This window comes from Sceloporus occidentalis, unplaced genomic scaffold, assembly GCF_023333645.1.
Source record: "Sceloporus occidentalis isolate IW3139 unplaced genomic scaffold, rSceOcc1.0.p SCAF_40, whole genome shotgun sequence".
Taxonomy (NCBI): Eukaryota; Metazoa; Chordata; class Lepidosauria; order Squamata; family Phrynosomatidae; genus Sceloporus; species Sceloporus occidentalis.
The window spans coordinates 1,538,174-1,563,951 of NW_028317020.1; the positions used below are offsets into that span (position 1 = coordinate 1,538,174).

The 25,778-nt window shown below is 40.1% G+C and overlaps 1 protein-coding gene across 1 annotated transcript; it reads left to right on the plus strand.

The window, feature by feature from the left end:
- The first annotated feature begins 5,550 nt into the window (after window positions 1-5,550).
- LOC149290189 (ubiquitin-protein ligase E3B) lies at window positions 5,551-24,090 on the plus strand. Its single transcript, XM_089489507.1, has 26 exons — window positions 5,551-5,711; window positions 6,298-6,418; window positions 10,884-10,943; window positions 11,246-11,350; window positions 11,432-11,528; window positions 12,859-12,944; window positions 13,164-13,246; window positions 13,348-13,453; window positions 13,731-13,851; window positions 14,152-14,329; window positions 14,412-14,581; window positions 14,797-14,964; window positions 15,243-15,414; window positions 15,743-15,861; window positions 16,252-16,366; window positions 17,018-17,117; window positions 17,387-17,506; window positions 18,367-18,543; window positions 18,637-18,747; window positions 19,318-19,455; window positions 19,800-19,865; window positions 20,527-20,585; window positions 20,823-21,005; window positions 21,368-21,479; window positions 22,124-22,216; window positions 23,899-24,090. The coding sequence occupies exons 1-26, from the start codon at window positions 5,551-5,553 to the stop codon at window positions 24,088-24,090; spliced, it is 3,213 nt and encodes a 1,070-aa protein (XP_089345633.1).
- Window positions 24,091-25,778: the final 1,688 nt, after the last annotated feature.

Below are 25,778 nucleotides of genomic sequence, written 5' to 3' on the forward strand. Positions count from 1 at the left end.
ACCCCTTTTGCGTCATATGAAGAGAAGCAAAAACGATCTGCTACAACAGCACACAAATCCAATGTTATAATTAGGCCCATGATTTGTAAGTCTTCCACTGTGCGTGCTGGACACATCCGTATAGAATCCATAGACAATAAAAGACCAAGAAGGGATGCCATCCATCCATAGAGGTCAACATTAGATACAACCTTAGATAAATATAAGAGGTAAAACTGAAGTACCAGCATTTAGTTACGTGGCCCCTGGAATTCTTTTTTTCTATACTCCTAGGAGATATGGACGAGTGTTGTTCCAAGTCTTGGTATAGATGGAAAAGCTCACGAGTGTAAGCGGGGTTTGAGCAGGGCCCTGCTCACCTGTTATTTCTGTAAGTCAAATTGTTATGTTATATATCACTTATGTCCTGTCTACGCTTTGTACAGCTCTGCGGGATATGACGGCGCTATACAAAGCAATAATAATAAAGCGGGTATTCCAGTTGAAAAAGGTATAACATGTGCTTATTAAAAAGAGGCTTGCATATACCATAAGCAAGCCTCTGCATGGATTTATACTGGGTCCCTGAAGATACTGAACAATATATCACGACACTAAGGACACGCAGCCCTGTATTTCTGTATGTTCGTGCACTCGGGCACCCGAGGTAAGCCTACGTGCGCTCCCACAATACAAATCTTTCCTCACAGGGGGCTAGCAACATAATATGTATACTACCATGGCACTGAAAGTGTTAAAATAGGCATTTTCTCTATACAGGCTGCTTTCGCTCATACCAGGCTAATACTCTTTAAATTAGTATCACACTCTGCCTTATAACATTTCATAACGCGTGAATCTACAGACTCTGCGCCACTCACCATCAAACCCGATAAACTTCCCTCAGGCCAGAAAACGGGATACACCCAGACCACACAAGGCACTTCCGACTCTTAATGACGCACTTCCGACTCTTCTGTCTAAGGCGGAACAGCCGAGTAGAAGGCTTAGAATCTGGGCAGCCATGCTTAATGCTGGCACAGCTTATTTGAGGGGGTGGGTAAACAATAAAGAAAAACATGCCCCATAAAAAAACAAATTTAACAAGGGTGCAACCGAATGAATATTCCATACATACACATTATATATATAGAACAATGATACACGTATTGCTATCGCATGAGCTGTAGCACTGTACGTGTAACGATGGCCTAGATAAGATGTTAACTCTATTTTTATATCGGGATTATGTGTCACGATAAACGCGAGGCTGCTTTAACTGGAAGTGATAGCCTGTGCGAACAATCATCTATTACCCACAGTACATGTAACCATATTACCAAATACAAAGATGACTTCCTTTTTCTCGTGCTCCACGCTTCCAGTCCTTGTTTCGTCTTCACTGCCAAACTTCCGCCATTACTTGGTGTACTAGGACAACAGTCCGACGGGAGCCGACAGGTGTTGGTTGCTGCCGGGAGTGGTTGTTTTGGGGAATCCCTCGGACCCCTTTACCCCTATTAAGGTCAGACACCCCTTCATCACTAACCCCTCCTCCTACATAAGCCATTATTTATCGATGCTAACCCGCCAAAGAGGGTAACACGGGCCTATAATGTGACAGCAAAAGGATTAATTCCCATAGCATTCCTTCTGTGACCTGTAACTGCACATCACATCAAGGCACTAAAAATAATAGGATGTAAATTTGTCCCAAATATTAATACACCAGCGTGCAATGCAAATATATTTTATAGACAGATGTATGTAGGGGCTCATTTTGCAGAGTATATGTGTAAATCTTTGACATCTGCACTGATTAGTGACCATAACAGTCTGACTACTACAGACTGTTATGTTATTGGTTAAAAGATCGGCAGCAAATGCAGCATTTACTTATTTGTAAGGATTGGCATGCGATGGTTCATGATAAAGCTGATATAAGCTGCCTGCCGCTTATACAGTCAATTAAAGCATAGAAACAAACCCATGGCCGATAGAAATCACTAGATGGTGGCATTTTACAGTCTCTGATGGTGGTTCCAAGTTTGGGTGGAGAGTTTAAAAAGTGATCTTATCAATGAGAATATTCCATTTGGTGATTCCCTTTACATTTTTGCACACACAAGCGCTTTTTATACATAACCCGTAACCCCCACCGTGTGTGATATTATTCTGCTTAGAGATGTTTTTGCTTATAACGGTTCCAGTAAATCATTGTGCAGCTCCAGTTCTTGCCTGTGCTCAAGGTGGGTTATACAAAAATTGTGGCCCTCATGGACTGGGGTTAAGTTGGGTTTAAATGGAACAGTCTCCCAGCAGAAGTGGTAGAGGCTAATATAGTAACGGAATTTAAACATGTGTGGGATAGGCATAAAGATATCCTGAATCTAAGACGCTACAAAAGTCCAATTAATGTTTGAGTCTCTACAATTGGGCAGACTGGATGGTAGGAATAATTGTTATCTGCCGTCAAGTTCTATGTTTTTATAAGTTGTGCAGCCCTAGCTTTGATCTTTTGTTTCTACCCTGTTGTTTATATTTTTTATTTACTGCTCAATAGAAAATATTTATTTTTTCCATTGTGCTTCCCCTTTCTATACTAAAAGTTGGTTGGTCGGAAATCCTAATGAAGTATAATGTTCATGTAATATCTATCTATCATCTATCTATATTATATCAGTATGCTTTATTGTATAGCCAGAGAGGAAGAAGAAGAAGAAGCCACAGATGATGATGGTGAGGCTATGTATGACAGGACATTAGTCTTTACAATACAAAACTGAAAGGTGAGCACTTTTTCCTTTACTGTCACAGTTTGTAAGATACCAATAGCAAAGTGTATCATGATTTCTACATTGGCCATTATGGCTTATTTTATTTTTCCAAAGGTGATTCTGGGAAAGCTCTAATGCATTGGGTTTTACTTTGTACATAAAATATGGGGTTGTTTTAGGGCACCATTTGTCTGAAAAAGTTGAGTTTTATTATCCAGAAAATACATTAATTCCATCTCTAGATCAGCCTTTCCCTTTAATAAATCATAGGTTCCACTGTGTAACAATTTGACTATTGTAAGTATAGGGTGAGTGGTATGGCCGGAGGCAGAAGGACAGAAGATGGAATATTTTAACTAGATGCTTTTCTACCAACTCTGTGGAATTTAACACTTTCGTAACTCAACGTGGCTCTAGAAATGTTTATTTCCAGAACTGTTGAATACCTAAACCTTATTCATTATTATTTTTGCTGGAAACACATAATTATCATCTGGCACAAAAGAATGCACTGGTTGGTTTCAGTCAAAAAAGGTAGAGACATTTCTTTTTCAGTTATTTTTTTTAATTAAACCTACAGTGAAAAGGGGAAAATCAGAATAAAACTATACTTCTGCTTTACTTACAATATCTGAAAGTGCAACAAATGTTTTGGTTTAGTGGAACAACACCTTTAACAGAATAAGTCATAATTTAGGGATATATTGTTAGAGCCACATTGTTGAATATGTGGTAACATTTTTAATGTATTGGACCTAAGTTTTGAAGCCATGGAAAAAAAACAGGGAAATTTTGATTTTTATTTATTTTTTTAGAAAAATTGAAAAAAAATGCAGTGTGGAATAGTTTTACAAATGTAAAATTATTTTGTTAAACTGGGAACAGGAAATGCAGGGTATATAAAAGTATCATGCTTGGGATAAAAGTACAGCTTATTCAGTAAATAATAAACTAAATTTGCTTATTAAAACGTTATTTTTTGTTGCGAATGGAACAACAAGGTCTGTATAGGTAAAGAACATTTCAACTGTACATGAGAACAGGTACACCCCTCTTTCTTTCAAATGCAACAAAATAAATGAAAAAACCATCAAAATAAAACACAAAAGATCTCCTCTAATCCTCCTGCATGGATTGGACGGGGAGAGCGATCACAATCGTCCAATCAGATTTGCACCAACTGCAAATGGAAAAGTGAAGTAACTGGCATTATTTGTCGTTTTTTACTCAATTTTTCCGTTTTTTTTTCTAATTAGACCTTATATACATTAAATATATAAAAAATGACCAAAATTGTCATGCGTCCCCAACTCAATGAAGGGCCCTAAGCGTTTGAAAATGTTTTTTTAGTTACTGCAGAATCTACTGTCAAAAATGTGCACTCGAAGAAAGCTCTTTTTTACTCCATTTGTTACGTTGATGACCTGAGAGAGGTCTCGCTGCAAACCTTCCAATGTTTGGTGGCCTAGGAGTGAGCATGGCGACTTATAACTTTATCCTTCCGCTTTATGCTGGGTCGCCATTTTCAGAGAGTGGTTGATTATGAAGTAAAAATAATAATCCAAAAATATGTAGAAATATGTGTTCTGCTGTACTCAGAGTCGCACGTTGAGTACTGATGCTTTTCTAAACTATGTACAATTCCACCATCCCAAACTCATTGAGGAGGCTCATTATATAAAAAGGGGATAAAAAAAATAGTTTCCTGTCAACTTTAGTCTTTTCTGAATAAAATGTTATAGTACAGGGGCGTCCAACATGCGGCCAGGGCAACCGATCTTACGCGAGCCGCACCTCAAGCCCTGCCACTTACTTGTGGGAGGGTCTTCTGGACTGCACAGAGGAAGCGGAGTTCACGTGACATTCTACTTCCTCTGTGCTTTAGCAGAGAAGGCAGAGGGAGGCCGCGCCCCCTGCTGAAGTCTGTGAGCGGCATCGAGGAGCTGCAGTGCAGGTAAGGGGGTGGGGTGGGGAGGGTGTTTGAATGAGTGTGTGTGATTGAGGGAATGAATCTGTGAATGAATGATTATATGAATAAATGAGTGTGTGTGTGTGTGTGTGATAGCATGGATGTGTAAGTGCTGGTACCTAGGCATGATGGGACTGTGATTGCTGTTAGCAATCACACTCCTATCATGCCAAGTCAGCCAGTACATGCTGAAACCTGGCCAGCTGCCCCCCTTGTGTAGTGATGCTGAGAGCAGTATGGGATCTGCACTTACTGCCACCCTGTACCAGCATGTACTGGCTGACTTGGCATGATAGGAGTGTGCTCACAGCGAGCACAGTCCTATCATGCCTAGGTACCAGCATTTACTGGTTGCCTGGGTATGATAGGAGTGTGATTGCTGTTAGCAATCACACTCCTATCATGCCAAGTCATATTGCTAATTTTGTCCAATTGTGTGTTACCTACTTTTATTAAACATGTGAGTTTTTATTTTTAAAGGTGGGGGTCATTTTCAGTTTTGGCTAAGTGAACCCTGAATGTTTTGGTCCAGAATTTTCATTTTAGTTCATCCCTAGAATAAATCTAGGGAATCCTGAATTTGTAGTCACAAAACTTTCAAGGCCCAGAAATCAGTGAGAGGAAGAGTAAAGGTTTTGTGTCATTTTACTTTATTTTAATCTGCATATTTTATTAAAGGCCATATTTTTTGTCACAGTGAAAAATGAGTGCGGCCCGCGCACGTATACAATTCTGATGAAGTGGCCCACTGCAGAAAAAACTTGGACACCCCTGTTATAGTATTATAGTAAAAAGGGTTATTTATTTGTTGTAAAGTTCTTCAGAATGTTTGGAGCATCACAGGCTTCGAAGGACCAGTTCCTTGACAAGGCCAGACAGGCACGTGAGGAGAGGAAAGGCCTTAAGGAAAGAGAACGAGCTGCAATCCGAATCCAGGCACTAACCAGGAAGTTCCTGTGTCAATGCCGCCTGCGCAAGGAAATCAGGTATTATACGAACGGAAATGCCCCATGTTCTGTTCTTTTTTTTTATTGAAACAATAGAATTTATGAAATGGGTAAAATTGGGCTCTACCGCTGATATAGTCACCCCTCCCCCATGATTGCATTCATTCAGCTCATGTGCTGAAGTTCATTTTGCTATAGTTTGCTTTATTGGTTTTAAATTGTACATTCTATTATCTGAAGGGCTTCTAATGGGTATTGGACATATCATTAGTATATGTGCTTCTTTAAGCCTTGGCATTTGCTACTCATTGACTCATTTGTAGGAAGCCAGTTCCTGGCAGGAAAGTGACACTTTATGTGTGGGGTCTTGTTAGACTTCTTGATACACTACAATTTCAATCTAACTACCCATGCTTAATGGGGTAACACATTTGTGGGAGATGAGGCAGCACAAATCTCACTTGATTACCTGGATTGAGATCAGCAGACATAAAATGTATAATGTAACAATAACAGACATTGTTTAACAACTGTACAGTACAATACTCTTTTAATTGTGTATCACACAGTCTGTTAATTCTTCTGATGTAAGTGCTTTTCTTCTGTCATCGTTTGCTAAAAACAGAAAAGAAGTGGACGGCTTTCTTGAAGGCACAGAGAATGGCTCAGTCAAAGCCAACGCTCTTTCCATTTTTCAGCTATCCCGAAAACTGCTAGTAATATTCCAAATGCAGCCGGATCGACTTGTGAGTGATATTACCTGGTTTATTCGCTTTGTGATGACAGACTGATTTGTAAAAAATATCCGAATTAGCCTCATTGATGTGTAGAAAATCAAGTGAAAAACCAAAATATTATAATATACTTAAAAATGCATATAATAACCTGGTTTGAATGATAAACTAGAAGTTTAGTGTTTTCATCTATGCACAATGCTGTGCCACTTCTTCCCGGCATCATGTAGAGGTCTTGCTGTTCCTTGTATGCAGACCAAACTTGAAATCCCTAAGCGGAACACTATGGCCTGTAAGCGTATTAGTAACGAAGGCTGTCTGTGCACATCGTGCAGACCCCCACCGGCTGACAGAGAATCGAGGTCTCCTGCGGAGGATCATCCTCTCTGTCAGCTGGTGGGGGTCTGCATCGCACAGACAGTGCATCACTTACGCTGAGGCTTCTATGAAGCTGCAGTGTAAGTGCCTGTCAGCAACGGAGGTTCACAAATCACCAGGGAGTCGGGAGAGAGGCAGAGTGGTGTATGGGAGGGGGAGGAGGGAAAGTGGTGTATGGGAGGGGGAGGAGGCAAAGTGGTGTATGGGAGGGGGAGGAGGCAGAGTGGTGTATGGGAGGGGGAGGAGGCAGAGTGGTGTATGGGAGGGGGAGGAGGCAGAGTGGTGTATGGGAGGGGGAAGGAGGTAGAGTGGAGTATGGGAGGGGAGGAGGCAGAGTGGAGTATGGGGGGGAGGCAGAGTGGAGTATGGGGGGAGGCAGAGTGGAGTATGGGAGGAGGGAGAATGGAGTATGGGAGGGGGAGGAGGCAGAGTGGTGTATGGGAGGGGGGAGGAGGCAGAGTGGTGTATGGGAGGGGGAGGAGGCAGAGTGGAGTATGGGATGGGAGAGGAGGCAGAGTGGTGTATGGGATGGGGGAGGAGGCAGAGTGGTGTATGGGAGGGGGAGGAGGCAGAGTGGTGTATGGGAGGGGGAGGAGGCAGAGTGGTGTATGGGAGGGAGAGGAGGCAGAGTGGTGTATGGGAGGGGGAGGAGGCAGAGTGGTGTATGGGAGGGGGAGGAGGCAGAGTGGTGTATGGGATGGGGAGGAGGCAGAGTGGTGTATGGGATGGGGGAGGAGGCAGAGTGGTGTATGGGAAGGGGAAGAGGCAGAGTGTTATATGGGAGGAGGGAGGAGGCAGAGTGGTGTATGGGATGGGGGAGGAGGCAGAGTGGTGTATGGGAAGAGGCAGAGTGTTGTATGGGAGGAGGGAGGAGGCAGAGTGGTATATGGGTGAGTTATAGTGGTGTATGGGGGGTATAATGAATTTCAGGGTAGCAGAGTGGTGTATGGGGTGTAATGAATTTCAGGGAGGCAGAATGGCATATCTGGGGGAGTTAGAGTGGTGTATAGGGGAGGTAGAGTGGTGTATGGGGGGTATAATGAATTTCAGAGTGTCATATCTGGGGGAGGCAGAGTGGTGAATCAGGGAGTATAATTTCAGGGTGGTACAGGGCATTTATGGGAGGGCGGAGTGGCATATCAGGGTGCACAGTGGCATATAGGGAGGTATAAGGCATAAATGGGGGCGAGTGGCATATTGGAAGTTATAAGGCATATAGGGGTATAAGGCATATCTATATTAGGCATTTCAGGAGGGCATAAGACATATCTGGAGGTAAAAGGCATATCAGGGGGCTCAGTTGCATATCACTGGCATATAAGAGGTATAAGGCATATCTGGGGGCAGAGTCGCAAGCTGGGGGTCAGAATTTGCATAACTGGGGGCAGTTTGGTAAATAAAAGAAAATATAAACAAGGCATTTTTCTCATAGTTTTTATTAAATATGAAAAATAGTTAACATATGAATTAATATTTACTAATAACTTTGTATTAAAACCTAGTTTGAGAAACACTGTGTTTGGGTTCTTGTAGCTTTTATTATTATGTCAGTAAAATAAGAAGGTGAATAGAGAGAGGTCATTGCGATAAAGAGATGAAAGTGTAAATTGTACGTTTTTTATTACATTATTTTAAATTAAAAAAAAAATCATTTTTTTATCCGATTAATCGAAAAAATAATCGGCCAACTAATCGATTATTAAAATAAACGTTAGTTGCAGCCCTAATCTATAGTATCTCTATTAGTAAAATGTTTCAGTACTTGAAATTTTCAGGCTATGATTTTGGAGATGATGCTTAACCCCTTCGCGACCTTTGCCGGTTCAGGACCGTCATGACATGAAGGTCACTAAATGACCTTTGACGGTCCTGAACCGTCAAAAAGTAAAATAAGCTTAGAAAGTGATCAACGATCACTTTCTTCGCTTAAACGGCGTTACTGTAATGCCTCGATGTCGAGGCATTCAGCAAGGCCGAGATCGGCATCGGGGGCCATGTCTGGCCCCTCCCCGAGGCGTCAACAGCCGCCATACATTGTATGGCGACGGACGCCCGTTTTAAAAGCGTTTAGGAGGCGATCAACGATCGCCTCCTAAACTTAAATGGTGTCGCTGGAATGCCTCGATCAGGAGGCATCCAGCGACACCAAACACTTACCTCTGGGTGGGCTGTGACCGCTCCGGAGAGCGGTCACAGCCGCCGCTGCCGGTGATCTTCGCCATCAAGCAAGATGGCGGCGGCCCGGGAAATAAAACAATAAAGACGAAAAAGTTCGCTAGAGGGTCTCCAGACCCTCTAGAGAACTGGCTCCACTTGCTGGTTGAATACAGGTACTGCATTCAACCATGCAAGTCAATGGAGCCCAGCTTTCTAATCACTATGTGATTAGTAAAATATTCAAAAAAAATAAAAATAAATAAAAAATGGAAAAAAAATTAAAAAAAAATGTGCTAACATTTAAAAATAATTATGCAGTGATGTCACTAGATGAACCATCCAGTACCAGCAAAATGTGTAAAAAAAAATATAAAAAAAGTATTAAAAAAATAAAATTAAATTAAAAAATAAAGTTTATTATTTTGAGCAAGTGCTAAAATTTCTCAAAAATCTCAACAAAGAGTTAAAATAAAAGCACTTCAAATACCCAAGGGGTGTCTAATATATAAAAAAAATGGCTGATGGGGTAAATTGGAGTGGCCTAGCTCAAAGATAGGGCATAGGTACAGACTGACCAAAATGGAGAAAAAAAGCGCACTTCCCAAATGTGGCATTTTAAATCTGAAACAACCCGACAAACCCATGCATGTCGGGTATCACTGCACTCAGGAGATGTTCCTGAACACACATTGGGGTGTTGTTTGACAGTGACATATACCAGGACCTGTATATCTATAACTAAAGTACAATTTGTGTGAAAAAAAATAAAAAAAAATTACTATTACAAAGTTTGACAAAGTGTAGTTCTATAATTGGTGCATGGAAAGGGTTAAAATAACAGCATTTGGAATACCCTGGGGTGTCTAGTTTTCAAAAATATATGGTTTGAATGGGTTAAATTGAGTTAACCGGCTTCAAAGATATTCCAAAGAGGAGAGGGAGGCACAATGACCAAATGACCACCTGAATTACGCATGCCCCAAAAGTAGCCTTTTACCAGCCAAACAATCTGACAAACCCATGCATGTGAGGTATCGCTGTACTCAGGAGATGTTGCTGAACACATATTGGGGTGTTGTTTGACAGTGACATATACCAGCACCTGTATATCTATAACTAAAGTACAATTTGTGTGGGAAAAAAAATAAAAAAAATTACTATTACAAAGTTTGACAAAGTGTAGTTGTATAATTGGTGCATGGAAAGGGTTAAAATAACAGCATTTGGAATACCCTGGGGTGTCTAGTTTTCAAAAATATATGGTTTGAATGGGTTAAATTGAGTTAACCGGCTTCAAAGATGTTCCAAAGAGGAGATGGAGGCAGACTGACCAGATTTGTTAAAAAAGATTTGGAAATCATAAAACGCTGCTTGTACTTATTGCCCTATAACTTACAAAAAACAGCAAAAAAACATAAAAACATTGGGTATTTCTAAACTCAGGACAAGTAGTAGAATCTATTTAGCTAGTTTTTTTACTTGCTTTTTTAGGTGAGTAAAAGATTTTTCAAATAAAAGTCATAAAATGTGTTTTTTTTTCAATTTTTCACCATGTTTTTTTAATTTTTTTATAGTAAATAAGATGATACGATCAAAATAATGGTATCTGAAGAAAGCCCATCTTGTCCTGAAAAAAACAATATATAACTTATGTGGGTACACTAAATGGGTGAGGAGAAAATTACAGCTGAACACAAGCACCACAAAAGTGTCAAAACAGCCTCGGTCCCACAGGGTACAAAACGAAAAATGAGCCCGGTCCTTAAGGGGTTAACTATAACAGATTGTTTTTGTGTGTTTTGTTAAAATATTTAGGTTTACTAAGGGATGATTACCCACATAGGATATTTGCCATTATGACTGAATTATACAGCACCTATGGATATGTTACATTTAATTGTTCTTTCTGATAATAAATTGATGTATTTTTTTGTGGTTTCAGAGGCTTGAAAGGCTGTGTCGTTGTATTTTAAGCAGTCTGGAGTGTGAAAATGAAACCAAGGTATGCTCTGCAGGCTCAGGGCCTTTACGGAGTATGCACAGTAGTCCCTCAAGAGTCCGCATTACTCTGATAACCCAAATACAACATGGTTTATAATATCTTCCCTTTATGGACTAATCATTTTACAGTTAATGTCTGCCCTCAAACATATGTTGGGAAGCTTAAACGTCTCGTAATTTTGGGGATATTTTCCCTTTAATTCACTAGAAGAAGTCACTAATCCATTTGCATGATGAACATCATGAGCAGTTTATATTCCAACTGCAAGGAGATTATCATAATTAAACATGTTTCTCCTACAGGTCTGGTATGTGTCCATTGCTCTTTCCAAAGACCTTACCCTTCTGTGGATCAAGCAGATTAAAGACATACTCTGGTACTGCTGTGAGTTCCTCAAGACGTTAAAGGTGAATGTTATGTGTTTATACTAATGATATAGTGTGTGACCCGCATGCACACGTACTGATCGCTTTGCTTCCTCCTCATAGCCTGACATGATGCAAGACTCCAAGATTATCACACTCTACCTCACGATGCTAGTCAACTTCACAGACACTTCTACCTGGAAGATACTCAGAGGGAAAGGTATAAACCGAGTTTCACCAGGCACTTCCAGCCCAAACCAGGCCACCGTGTGGCCACAACGTTGACTTAAAACAGCCCTGAATTATAGAACCAGAAAGAACAATAGCTTTATTTGTTAGTGTGCCTTGTTGCTCTGGTACTGCTGCTGCAGACCTGTTTCAAACATTATTAGTAATGGTTTAATAAGATATTTTCCGGCAGTACTATCATATGCTTGCGGTGCAACCATTTTTTTAGATAGGAGAAAAATACACAATGCTTGCCATCATTTCTCATGTACTAAAAATATGTAATAGTTGCTATTTTAAGTTAGAAAACTGCACATCACGATGACACATTTATAGATGAAATAATATCTTAATTTGTATCTATTCCTAAACCTTACATTTTACAGTCCTTTATACTGAAGTTACCCATATTATGGCTTTTACATATTAAAATAAGCCATGTATGTATTAAAAACACAACCTTGTGTATATACCAAGAGGAAACATATCTCCCACCCACACCCCTGTACTCAGGTGCTGTATGATTATTCCTTCTTCTTGATGTTTTGAACTAAAGGGAGATTTGCCAGGAGAGTTTGCAGGACAGATGTAGTTTTAACGTCTTCACTTCACTACTCATAATGCCATCCCTATCACATTTCTCTTAACATGTGGAGCCCTGCATAATGCATAATTATTTGTGAATAGGCCTTGAAGCAATCTCATTTATTTAACTGTGCATTATACAAAGCCAACCAAGCACTTCCAGCTGTAGCAGCTTGTTGGAGTTGGACCTTCATAATCGATAACAAAGTCAAGAAGCTGAAACACAACTCTCCCTTTTGTGAACAGACGCCATTGAGTTGTTGCTCTACCATTATAAAGTTCACGCAGTCTTTGTAAGGGTGAGATGGGCGGAAAGGAGCTAACCAGAGGACAGTAAGTTAGATAATGTTGGCTTTGCGCAACATTTAAAAAATACAATATAATTAGCTTTAATAATATAAAAGCAGTAGCTTTGACAGTTCCCCTTTAAATGCTGCATCTGTATATGAAAAGTCATGCATGCTTGTGTTCGCAGACTTTGACATCCAGTATCTGAGATCTGAACTGAACCAAACAATAAACAGATATTTGAGGTTGCTTTTGGAATTTAAATAATGAACTTTGAGGATTTTAAGTTGCAAATTGTGTTTGCTGCTAACTGGTCCCCATCTGCCCCATTAGATACAAAGATACAGTTGTGTACAAATATTACTTCTGGTGTGAATACAGTGATCAGAAGACATTTTCTCTTATTTGCAAGTGTGCCATTTATTGTTACTTCTTGTCTTATCTTTTAGGAGAAAGTCTGAGACCTGCAATGAACCATATCTGTGCAAATATCATGGGTCACCTTAATCAAAAAGGCTTTTACTCTGTATTACAGGTAAATAACTCTGTATTATGTACTGCCCATATAATTTATATTTAAGGCACCAATTTTGGTTAACCAATTTTGGTTAATGGAATCCTAAGCCATTTAGAGATAAATGTATTAATGTTCCAGAAGCAGGATCCCATGATTCTGTAAATGGACACGATGTGATTGATATGATACGATGAACAATAAGATGTATATAAACAATAAAAAAATGGTTCTTCGCAGATACTGTTGACCAACGGCCTGGCCAGATCACGCCCATCCCTTTCCAAAGGAACTCTAACTGCCCTCTTTTCTCTTGCATTGAGGTAAGATTTTGTACTATTAAGCAGATTCTAAATTGTAGTAATCTAAAGATTTATCAGCTATTGACTTCATCTTATTTCTCATGTTTACTCATATTTTGCAGGCCTGTGGTCGCAGCACAATTCTCAGACAACCTTCTCCGCTCATTCCTGATCCATATAATGTCTGTTCCAGCTCTTATTTCCCACCTTTGTGTTCTTACCCCAGATGTAAGCAGCGTATGTGGAAGAAAATAGTCATTAGCCATTCACAACACAGTAATGCCAATGTACAGAAAAGTAAAAACTTACAATTGTCAGTGGAAACATAAATGAAAAAGTAAAAACAAGTTAGGAGTAGCGCAGAGAAAAAGAGTAATATTTATGGAGAGGTGGTACAGAGAAGCAGTGTTATGTTGGTCAGGGTAGTGATTGCTGTACAGAGTTAACATAACGATGAAAACTATGAGAATTTCTGGTGAGTAAACTATTCTGTGCTCCTTTTCAGCGATTAACTGTGATCGAGTCTCATGGGCTTTTCCATAAATTTGTCCTGTTCCTGAGTCGGGAGGAACAGTGCAGAGATGTGTGCATGTGCCTGGAAGGAAGCCATACACTTTGTTTGTTAGGTATTCTACACTTACCTCTTTTTTCTACATCGTAATAGCAATGGAACCAACATGGTATGAGATTATTATTATTATTTATTGTTTTATAAAGCGCCATCAAATTCCGTAGCGCTGTACAATGAGATTTTGCCACACGGTGCTAACTGAAAATTGCCTGGGATGGTCTTTCTAAATTGAGATAATTCAATGTCACTGTTGTAGCTGAGAGACACCTCACTGTTTGTGTACAGTGTTAAGGTTTATATATTTTCCTCTTTGTCAGTGTCAATTTCTTATGTTTGGCAACCTTCGTGTTTGTAGGTAATTTAATTCAACTTGGGCACCTTACGGAAAAGGTTCTGGAGGAGGAAACAACTCACTTTGTCAGTGTCCTCACACACATGTTGTCCTATTGCCAGAAATACGTGTCCCAAAAAAAATCCAACCTTACTCACTGGCACCCCGTCCTTGGCTGGTTCTCTCAGACGGTGGATTATGGGTATGAAGGCTTATTTTTAGGTGTATCGGCACAATAAAATACAAAATGCATTAATACCAATAGGTTATGTGTCTTCTTTTAGCCTCAACGAATCAATGCCCTTGCTCACCAAACAGCTTCAGCATCTATGGGGTGTTCATATGATCCGCATTTTGTTTCGGGAAGTCCTGAGCAAAAAGCTAGCTGAGAATCAAGATGTGATGGTAGCCACTGCACAGAGCTCATCCCCACAGAACAACCTGCCAATGAAAAGTGAGTAACTTGGAGGAGAAATAGAGCCACGTGCCATGGTTGGGTAGAAAATGAAGCAGCAATAAACATTACAACTTCTTTTACATTATATGATGGATACCTGGGTTAGAGAAATTCAAAGATTATATATACATATTTCAAAATTAATGGGATATTTGTGTAGTAGACCGATCCTTTTAACTGAATGTAACATTTATTTATGTACTCGATTGCAGATCTATTTAAGCGAGCATTTCAAAAATCAGCCTCTGTCCGGCATATCTTGAAACCCATTGGAGGAAAGCGGGTGGACTCCCAGGAGGTGCAAAAAGTATGCAGTATCTGTGTGCTGTACCAGACGGCACTGACCACCCTCACGCAGATCCGTTTGCAGATCCTCACTGGTTAGTACCATTATACACGACTCTCCATTACTCTGGAATGGCTGGGACATTTTTGTGAGTACAGGGTATTTTAAGTTCCTGTTTTTTTAGGTTACTGGAGCTATATACATCTAAATAGAAAATGGATATGCTTTTAAACACAGTAGAGCGAGCGGGTTAGATGAGAATGTAAAGAGCTGTAAAGTCAGCTTCTGGTTGGGGGTCTTTCCAAACACTGGGTAATTCTATGCTTAGTCTTGATAATATTGATCTCAATCCATAACTGACTGCTTCTCTAGGCCTTACCTATTTGGATGACCTTTTACCCAAGTTGTGGGCTTTTATCTGTGAGCTTGGACCTCAGGGAGGACTAAAACTGTTCTTGGAGTGTCTAAGCAATGACACAGAGGAATCCCGAAGACTCCTGGCAATGCTGGTTCTGTTCTGTGACTGCTCCAGGCATTTAATTACGTGAGTATCAGAAAGATAAGCAGACACCAGTTATGATTCAGTTTGTCTTCTTTCGGTAGAGCTTGTCATTGGCAAACCCCACAGTATCTAACCAATTGTGTGTAATTGGTTTGCTTTTCCATAACTTTTATTTTTTAATGGGTAAGACTTGCTAAATATGCATTTCCATTGTTTAACTTAGTATAACAAGAAAACCTCTCATCAGTTTTATAACAGAATAGTATTAACTTATGGTTAAGAAATATATTGTAAAAGCAATTGTAATGATAATACCAAGAAATTAACGTGTTTTGGTAATTTAACTCCTGACTTGATGATCTGTCTGCAGGATTCTTGATGACATTGAGGTGTATGAGGAGCAGATATCATTCAAGTTGGAAGAACTGGTCACCATCTCATCATTCCTGAATAGCTTTGTATTCAAGATGATCTGGGATGGTATCCTGGGTAAGAGTTTTTATATGTACAAAAGAGTAAATATATAACATTTTATAGTAATATATAATTATAATAACAATAAAAGGGGGTGGCATTTACTGGATGTAGGATGCAGATACCAGCTTGGCATTGTCATCAGGGCCATTGGCAAATGTCTTTCCACATGGAGGAAACAGGAAATTGTAGGGAGAGTGCTTGGCTACTACTTCACACGTGCTATAATGGCCCAGATTCCTCTGAATCCTGAAGCAGTTGAGTCATGCCAATAACAATAGGCAACATTGGCTTAAGAGCAGCGATGGGCTCACATAAAATGGAAAGACATCTCTATTTAGGAAATATATATTCGCGTGTTTGCTTGCTGTTCGAGTAATATTTTTCTTACTTGCCTGTTTACAGAGAATGCCAAAGGAGAGACCCTGGAGCTGTTCCATTCGGTGCATGGCTGGCTTATGGTCCTGTACGAAAGAGACTGTCGCAGGAGATTTGCCCCAGAGGACCACTGGCTGAGGAAGTGAGTGTGCCTTAATCAAAATACAATGTGTGTGTACTCTGTATACAACACCTTTGTTCCTGTATGGGAACAATACTGAATATGTTAGACTGTATTTATGAAGAGCGGTTTTGGTGCAAAGCGATAAATGTGGAGCCATTCTTTTAGTGGGTACACTGAGTTTGGCCCCAGGTTTGATTTTTGTATACAATTAAAATTATAGAAAGAGATCTTAGAATCTAGTCAGTGCTTTAGTAGTTCTCTGGTTACAGCTAGAAAGTAATTATGTCCCAGAGTAATACGTGTTGTTTTTTTCTAGATTGCACATTATATACAAGGCACAAGTAGTTTAACACTGTAAGCCATATTTCCAGCAATTTCACCTGTATGATCTGGAATGACTATTACATGTCATTGCAGTATGAGTGAGGAAAATTTTACTGGTGATCTAATGCAATTCACACAATTTCACATGTGTTAGCTATATGATATATACATTCCTCGATCTTTTCAATAATTACCATCTGTTTTCTTGTGCCAAGATGTATACTTTCATTCTTTTCGTCAGTAGGCTGAGTTCTTGGTTTGTGGTTATGCATTACATTTAACAGTTGTTTTGCTGATATAATTCTAATGTGTCCATCTAGAAAACTCAGTTTCCAATGTATTTAGGGATCTTAAACCAGCTTTGCTGTTCCAAGAACTGGACAAAGAGAGGAAGCGAGCTCAGCTCTTACTTCAGTACATTCCTCATGTCATCCCGCACAAGAATGTGAGTAACATGTAGTTATTTGTGGTTGTCATGATGGGATGCTAATTAGGATGCAAAATGACTCTCAAATGCATTTTCAAAGAAGTTAGTACAGTGTCTTTCTTTATGATAACACTTAGATTACTATCATTAGTTAAAAAATGCACAGGTTTTTCTTCTTTACTGTTGAATTTTTTATGTAATGGGGAAAGTGTGTTTAGGGTTTTCAAGCTTTCTCCCAAATCTCTGAAGGTACAGCTACTTTTGTGCCCTCTATGTTTTTCTTACAGAGAGTTCTTTTGTTCAGAAACATAGTCACGAAGGAGAAGGAGAAGCTTGGTTTAGTGGAGACCAGCACAGCATCTCCGCATGTCACTCATATCACTATCCGAAGGTCCCGTATGTTGGAGGTTTGTACAGGCAAACAGGGATAACAAACGCTAACCTTGCTGTTATGGCAAGTAAATAGTATCCTGCCTACAGTCCTATCTATTCTTATGTAGTGATTACGTAATGCTGATGGTAGCACATAAACTGTAATGTTGGTATGATAGGTCAACCAAGCATATACTGTCTTTCAGTTTTTCTTATTAGAATTTGGTTGGAAAGAGGCTTGACATCAGAAATCTGGCGTAAAGCCTGTGCCCCATGCCCACCCTACTGTCCTGCCCATTGCCCTATGTTCCACCCAACAGCTCACCTTATGATTCTTCCATGAGCACACTTTTTGAAAGCTAGGGCGAGCCTAGGGTTAGTGGCGCCTGGGTACAGTATTTCTACGAGGTCCTGCAAAACAAACACACACTCTCATGCTAACTCCATACACTGTCCCGCACAGGCGTGTTCCCACTGTAACTATAGATCAGGAGGTGATCCGCATACTTTCCCTTTCTCATTGAAGAAATAGAGAAAAGGACCACAATTATTCTACCCTTCTACAGCTCAATCTCCCCAATTTATTACATTTGCTTTTTAATTCAGACAGGTTAAATGCAAGATGAATTACTGTATCAAGTAGCACAGTTGGGAGTAGATGTAATATCAGCATGATCTTCCAATGATAGATTGCGTGCCTAAACCAGCTGCTGAATGCTGGACTGGAACTATGTGATGTCGTATTATGCCTGCTGAATATCATCTTTAATGGCTTGAAATATACATTTTAATACAATAGAGGAGGATGTGGATTTTTTTGTGGAATGCTTGCTTAACAAAATATACTTAAAGTGTTACAATTGCCATGTTGTTCTGCATTTTTATATAAAAAAAGGATGGATATGACCAACTGCGTCAGCTCTCCCAAAATGCCATGAAAGGAGTTATCCGTGTAAAGTTTGTCAATGACCTGGGTGTAGATGAAGCTGGAATAGACCAGGATGGTGTTTTTAAGGAGTTTTTGGAAGAAATTATCAAAAAAGTGTTTGACCCTGCACTGAATTTATTCAAGGTAAACTATACATACAAGCACAGATAACACTTTATTCCAAAATCATATTATGTAATGTGTAATTCACTCGTCTTATCTCATTCTTTTCTACAGACCACAAGCTCCGGAGACAGATTATATCCATCTCCAACATCTTACATCCATGAAAACTACCTCCAGTTATTTGAGTTTGTAGGAAAAATGCTTGGAAAAGCTGTATACGAGGTAAACCATGTCCATCATTCTTTCCTGGACAGAGATAGCTCTTTGCAATATCTGTTATTTTCCAGTCACCAACAGTATCAGTGGAGTTACAAGTTCATCCCATTACAGAATGGGCTTGCCAGGTGTCTGTTCTCGAGCTAGGGTATCATTCTCAAGAACTGCCTCAAGATTACCCACTTTATTGAAACCCAGATAACCCAAACCAGTCTGATGAGTGCTGAAATCATTGAGGTTACCAGCATAATGTCTTTACCAGAGTTTTCGGTGTATTGATAAGGCCCGGACTAGCCACCTGGCGGAGTTGGAAACACATAAAAAACATAGCGTGCGACCAGTGCATATCCAGCTGTTGGCCTCACAGGCGACCGTGGTCTTACAGTCTCATGGCCTTCCCACTATTGCTACTCCGGCCCTGGTATTCATTATGCTGTCCCCTTTCAGATATTTCTAAATATGTTTTTCATGCTGTAAGACGTTATCTGCACTCATTTTCTTCAGATAAAATGGAGTAAAATTAAGTTGTTTTTTAGGATTTTTAACCTGAATAGATTATTTTTCTTCTCTTTTTAGGGTATAGTGGTAGATGTTCCATTTGCCTCGTTCTTTCTCAGCCAGCTGCTTGGACATCATCACAGCATCTTCTACAGCTCTGTAGACGAACTTCCTTCCCTGGACCCTGAGTTTTATAAAAACCTTACTTCTATCAAGGCCAGTGTTGAAAGTTAAATTGTCATACGCAGATGCCTTATAGTGGCCCTTATGGAATATACTCTTTATCATCTCAATAAGTTGTTGAGATTTTTTATATATATATATATAAATATGTTTTATAGATTCTATAAAACCTTATAGGCAACACTTGTCAGAAAAATATACATTGAATGTTCAATTTGTGATTCTATGGCTATACTTGATTTTTGGGTGCAAAATAAAGGACATTTAACACACCCCTTCATTATTCAAAGGACATTTCGTGCAAAAATCACCTGCTTGTGAACTTTAGCTTTACTTGAATTGGTTTTGAAATGCCTATTTTATTATTTTTTTCACAGCGTTATGATGGAGATATTAGTGACTTGGGCCTAACCCTTTCTTACGATGAAGATGTTATGGGTCAGGTATGCAACTTTCGGCTCTCACAAAACCTGCTTGAAACTTATCCCCTAAATATTTCGCATTTGGGAGTACTAATGTGTCCCACATATTAAAAAGTTCTTCAGTTCCCAAAGATTAGCACAAAATCATTCATTATGTTATTGCTTTAAATCGAAATATACCAAGTTGATTACATACCTCTTGCACACAGGTGTGTTTTGTCAAGGCCAATGTAGCATGTAGATGTAACAAAAATTGACCTAATAAATGAGGTCCAAGTTACCTGAAATTGAAGGGAATTGTATAAAGAGTTACCACACCTCTCAACATTTCCGGTGTCCGAATTGGGGCATTTGTGTTGAGGGTGTAGCCAGAGGCAGCATGGCCGGCCACCAACCCACAGTACCTGAAGAGTCACCTTGCAGTGCTCAGCTGCAGAGCATCGTGAGGTGGCCACATGGGAGCTCTGTGCTGCAACACATTGATTTTACCGCCTGAAAATCTAGACTATCCTGAGGTATGGGTTACAGTTATTAATTTAAAAGAGCCAGTCATCTGTGTTTAGTTTCCAGAACACTGGAAGTCTACAAGGTCTTTTTACAAGGTTGGTCTATTGCTACAAAATTGAGTAATTACATAGCCTGTAAAGACAAAAATGCAATTTTTTTTTGTTGTCTCCACCAGCTGGTTTGTCATGAGTTGGTGCCAGGTGGGAAGTCAATTGGCGTCATCAATGAAAACAAGTGAGTTCTTTAAGTTAAATTGGCTCCGAAAACATGGAAACAGTTGATGGAGCCTTTAAACCTTATCCTTTTCCTCTATCTTTCTGGATTTTTGAAAATGACGTGCCACTTTTTACTAAACATTCGGTCCGCTTTTTTCCCCGCTTTATTCCTGTGTTACGTTTTAGTGTTGTTTCATATTACCACATAGGTCTCTTTGCAACATGTGTATTTTAACTCCCCGTCTCTCCTGCACAGGATCAGCTACATCCACCTGATGGCACATTTCCGCATGCATACTCAGATTAAAAACCAGACGGCGGCTCTTATCAGTGGCTTCCGCTCCATCATCCGACCAGAGTGGATACGCATGTTCTCAACACCTGAACTGCAGCGCCTTATATCTGGAGACAATGCAGAGATTGACCTGGATGACCTCAAGTAAGTAAAATACTTACAGATTTTATTTACATGTCTTTGGCCTTTGTATTAAATATAAATATTCATTACTAGATTCATATTTCATAGGGGGCTGGCATAGTATCTAATTATAGTTCCCATTCTGCACTGTTACACAGAATTCTGTATATAAGGGTCCGGGTGGCCATGGATGGTACTTTGTAGCACTTGGCTGCAAGGGCTCCCAAACCAAGAGGCCTTGGGCAATAGCATGGCTTTGAAGTAACTCCCTCTATAAAGTTGTACAAAGAATTGTTAAGCACATTACAACATTCTTTTGTATTCACGTTCATAGATATGTACAGGTCAGTGTATGCATTTATTTATCCTTTTTGCCTTTCCAGGAAGCACACAGTATACTATGGAGGATTTCATGGCAGTCACCGAGTCATTATTTGGCTATGGGATATTTTAGCAAATGATTTCTCATCTGAGGAAAAAGCCATGTTTCTAAAGGTAAAGATGGTCACAAAGACAGCTCCACGGACATTTACACATATATATATATATATATATATATATATTGTGACATTCATGTAGGATTGGTGGTAGAAGGGAGGTATGTTTCTCCTAGATTCCTTTCCTATGTGAAGTAACACCAGAGTCTTCCACCTGCTAGGTGATTAATTCAGGTGAATGAGAGGGTGGATATAAAAGGGAAGCTAGGAGGGCAGATAGCTCTCTGGCTGAGGACACAGAAAGCCTGTCTGTGGGAGAGACAAGTGAGTAAAGTGAGTAAAGGTTGCTGGACGTATTGTGTTAAGTTGGCAGAGAGAAGCTCTCCAGCTGGTAGTGAGGGACATCCCTTGTATAGTAAGTGCCGGACAGACAAGGTATTTCTTTTGTTGCTGTGTTGTTATATTTCTTTTGTCTTTGCAACCTTTCCAATAAACCTGACCCTGTGTCAGATTGCACAAACTTAGTGCTGTTTGCCTGGTTTGAATGAAGACGGGCACTTGTCCTTTGACCTCAGCGAGGGGCGATCCCAGACCTATCTCGCTATGTGTGCGTGTGTATATGGATATTACACTCAAGTAAATGTTTATGCAAAATAATATGGATTTTTTTCTCCTTTTAAGTCAGTTTGTTTCCTATTTCAGTTTGTTACCAGTTGTTCTCGGCCACCTCTCCTAGGTTTCGCCTACCTCAAACCTCCCTTCTCCATCCGCTGTGTGGAGGTGTCAGATGATCAGGTAGGAACTGGCTGCGAGATCCTGCTCATTACTGGTTAAGGACACAATTTGTAATCTTTGTTTCTGTTGTGTTTACCAGACCTGTGAATCAAACCAAACAACTTAAAATTTACATTAACATTCTTATTTTGTTACGAGAACCCAAACACAATATTTATCAAACTAGTTTTAATACCTAAACCACTCACTTTGCACCCAGCCCTTTGCACTGTGCCCCAGCACTTTGCACTGTGCCCCTGCCCCCACATTCTGCCCTGCCCTCACACTCTGCCCTGCACCCACTCTGCCCTGCACCCAGCCCTGCACCCACACTCACACCCTGCCCTGCATCCCCCCCCACCCCCACTCTGCCATGAATCCCCCCACCCCCACTCTGCCCTGAACCCACACTCGCACCCAGTCTCCTGCCCTGCCCCCCCAACCCAGCCCTGCACCCCCACTCAGCCCTGCACCCCCACTCACACCCTGCCCTGCATCCCCACCCCCACTCTGCCCTGCATCCCCACCCCCACTCTGCCCTGCACCCCCACTCACGCCGTGCACCCCCATCTCCACTCTGCCGTGCACCCACACATTCGCACAGAGCCACTCGCACATAGACATAAAGAATACTTACCTCCGCTACGGACTCGTTCCACTTCCAACCTTCAAGTTTAAAACTTTATTGAACTCTTGATTGAAGCGCGTCACATCCGTCACGTAGCTAAAAGAAGGCGGAGACTGCAGAGCGTGTAGCAGAAGCGGGGAACGCTCGCGGAGGTAAGTAAAAGGAGCCGAGTGCTCCAACAACGAATCGATCACTCGATTAATCGATAACGGAAATCGTCGACAACGATTTCAGCCCTACTTTTTAGTTCCCAAAAACCCGGCAAAGCCATGCATGTGGAGTATCACTGTACTCAGGAGATGTTGCTGAACACATATTACAAAACAATATATAAAATTACAGCTAAACATGAGCAACGCAGAAATGTTAAAACAGCCATTGTCACGAAGGGTACAAAAAATAAATTTAGCCTTTGTCATGAAGGGGTCAAGCAAAAATATAAAGGCTTGTATGTGGATTTACAAAAAAAAAGTTAAATGGTCGTTTATTGTCATCACATCGTATTAATTAAATGGAGATGCGCTTACTTGTTGTTGGTAACTGTCTTTTAAAATAATTATTGTTAAGTCCCTTAATGGTCCTAAAGTGTTTGTACAGAACAATTAAAACGCGAAATGTACACGATTGACACACTCCTCCTTGATCGTCCCAGTGAACGAAGCAAAAAACACAATGTTAACGTTGTGTAGAAGTGTTGAGTGGAATCATATACAGTATACATATATACAGTACTGTATAGGCAGGTGTGAACAAATGCTGTAAAGTAAGAATGCTTTAAAAAATAGACATGTTAATAGTTATTTATATCATTTAACCTCATCCTTTCATAGTACCGTTGGCTAGGTTCTATTGTGGATGCTGTGACAACATGCATTATGGGTACTAGAGCAGGTTAATGATCTGTAAAAAGCAAGTTGTTACTAATTAAGTTATTATTCTTCTTATTATTATCGTTTAACCTATGATTTATTGTTAATGGTGTTTGGTGATTTTCATCCACCTTGGACATATTGTGGTATTTATGCATCCGGTATTTCAATGCTACAAAACCCATCTTTTCCTCCTTTTTTTGTAGGACACAGGCGACACCCTGGGCAGCGTCCTCAGGGGTTTCTTCACCATCAGGAAACGGGAGCCCGGGGGACGACTCCCTACTTCGTCAACCTGTTTTAATCTTCTAAAACTCCCCAATTACAGCAAGAAGGGAATTCTGCGGGAGAAGCTGCGTTACGCTATCAGCATGAACACTGGCTTTGAACTGTCTTAGGATTTCCTCCTTAATTTAAAAGATTCTGCTGGCAGGGGAGCCTCTATGTCTTCGTAAAGCAATGTATTGGAGGACTGAAATAACCACTAACACTACTTTTAATTCTGTGGGTCCTTCCGCATATTTGTTTTAGAATGTGATTTCACCTTTAGTTACTGTTCCGGTGGTTCGAAGTTGGAAAAAGATGTGTGATGTTTGGAATGCAAAGACGGAGACACTAGTGTAAGAAAATCTCCAAAAATGAGTCCCTTTAGTGTCAGGTGTTGGCACAGCTTTGGAAATCAAAGGGTACATTAATTTATTTCATGACTTTAGAACATTTTTTACTCCAGTAACTAGTTTCTAACTGTAGAACGGCAAAGTCCAGGTGCTGCTTGCATACTATCCAGATAATCTGAATTCATAAGACATCTACAAATGGGCCTGGCAGAGAAATCAGAGGCGGTCGTGTGAAGGTCTGCCGTGTACTGTACCCAAAATTCATTACTGCACAACCAGTTAAGTAGAATGTGATATGTGGAAGGTAGAACATAACTGACAAGGGGGACAAAATGGATGGAAAAGATATAGAAAGTGCTGCAGAACTAAAGAAGAAAGGTCTGGGTGGAAATGAGAGATGTCATAAGCTAGGGGAAAGGGTACAAAGAACAAGAGGTACAAAAAAATGTTTAGAGAGGAGGCACAAGATTATAATGGGGGGGGTGGCTGTGTAGAGAAGTATGACCTACTGGGTAACATATATAGGAGAGGTAAAAAAACATGGGAGCAAGCCCCACATTTTGTTAGGTAGTTCCGTTACTGGAAGGTTTTTGCTTCCCATGAAGGTTTTTAATTGTTATCTGTGAACTAGGCCGTGGACCTGTAAGTAGCTGGGATCATACACCGTGCCAGTAACGTCACATGTTGGCATGGGCTTCCCTTACACAATTTATTACATTTTGGAATATAGAAAGCCCTATGCAGACCTACCACGAGGCAGTATCAACAAAAGCTTTGCGTTTTGTTTCACAACACACAAATGAAAGGTTTGTAAAGACTCATCACACATAAAACTGACTTCTCCATCATCAGTTTCCCCTAAATTTGATGGTATTTGTGGAAGTAAGAGAGCCCAGAGCCTGTATACTGCCCATTGACATTTTAATCAGCGGTTCTATTTGTACATGCAAAGGTTTCTGGGATAAGGCCAGGACAGCTAAACTAGGCGATGATAATTGCCAATAGTCACCCGAGTGATTGAACATGGTTTTATGTAAAAGGAGCTTTTCATGATGGCTCCAACCACTGAAACCAAGATTATATAAACTATAATGAGATTTATAAACAGGCCAACATTTTAATTACTTAACCCCCCCCCCAAAAAAACCCAATAAAACTATTTATTCTTGCCAGTTTAAACAGATTCTGAGGGGCCAGCCCCAGCAACATATATATATATATATATATATGTTTTCCAACCATATAATGAATAAAGCCTTCTGCGTCTAGGTTGCTTACTTTCCTGTACTTTGAGGAAATACACTCTCTGCCTTTCTTAATGGTTAGTAATTCGACGTTTGTATGTACAGAAATGTATTAATACAATAAAAAAAAAAACAGATCAGTAGCCATGTATATAAAGCACTAATATTTGGTATAATCAGTTTTAAATTGTTTTTTTGGAAAGTTGCTGTTTGATTGTTAGATTT

Bases quoted from the DNA above. Each gene is read 5' to 3' on its own strand.
- LOC149290189 (XM_089489507.1), top strand. From the start codon at position 5,551: ATGTTTGGAGCATCACAGGCTTCGAAGGACCAGTTCCTTGACAAGGCC. The intron at 12,945-13,163 runs GTAAATAACTCT...GGTTCTTCGCAG, and splicing joins GCTTTTACTCTGTATTACAG to ATACTGTTGACCAACGGCCT. The intron at 14,582-14,796 runs GTGAGTAACTTG...ACTCGATTGCAG, and splicing joins GAACAACCTGCCAATGAAAA to ATCTATTTAAGCGAGCATTT.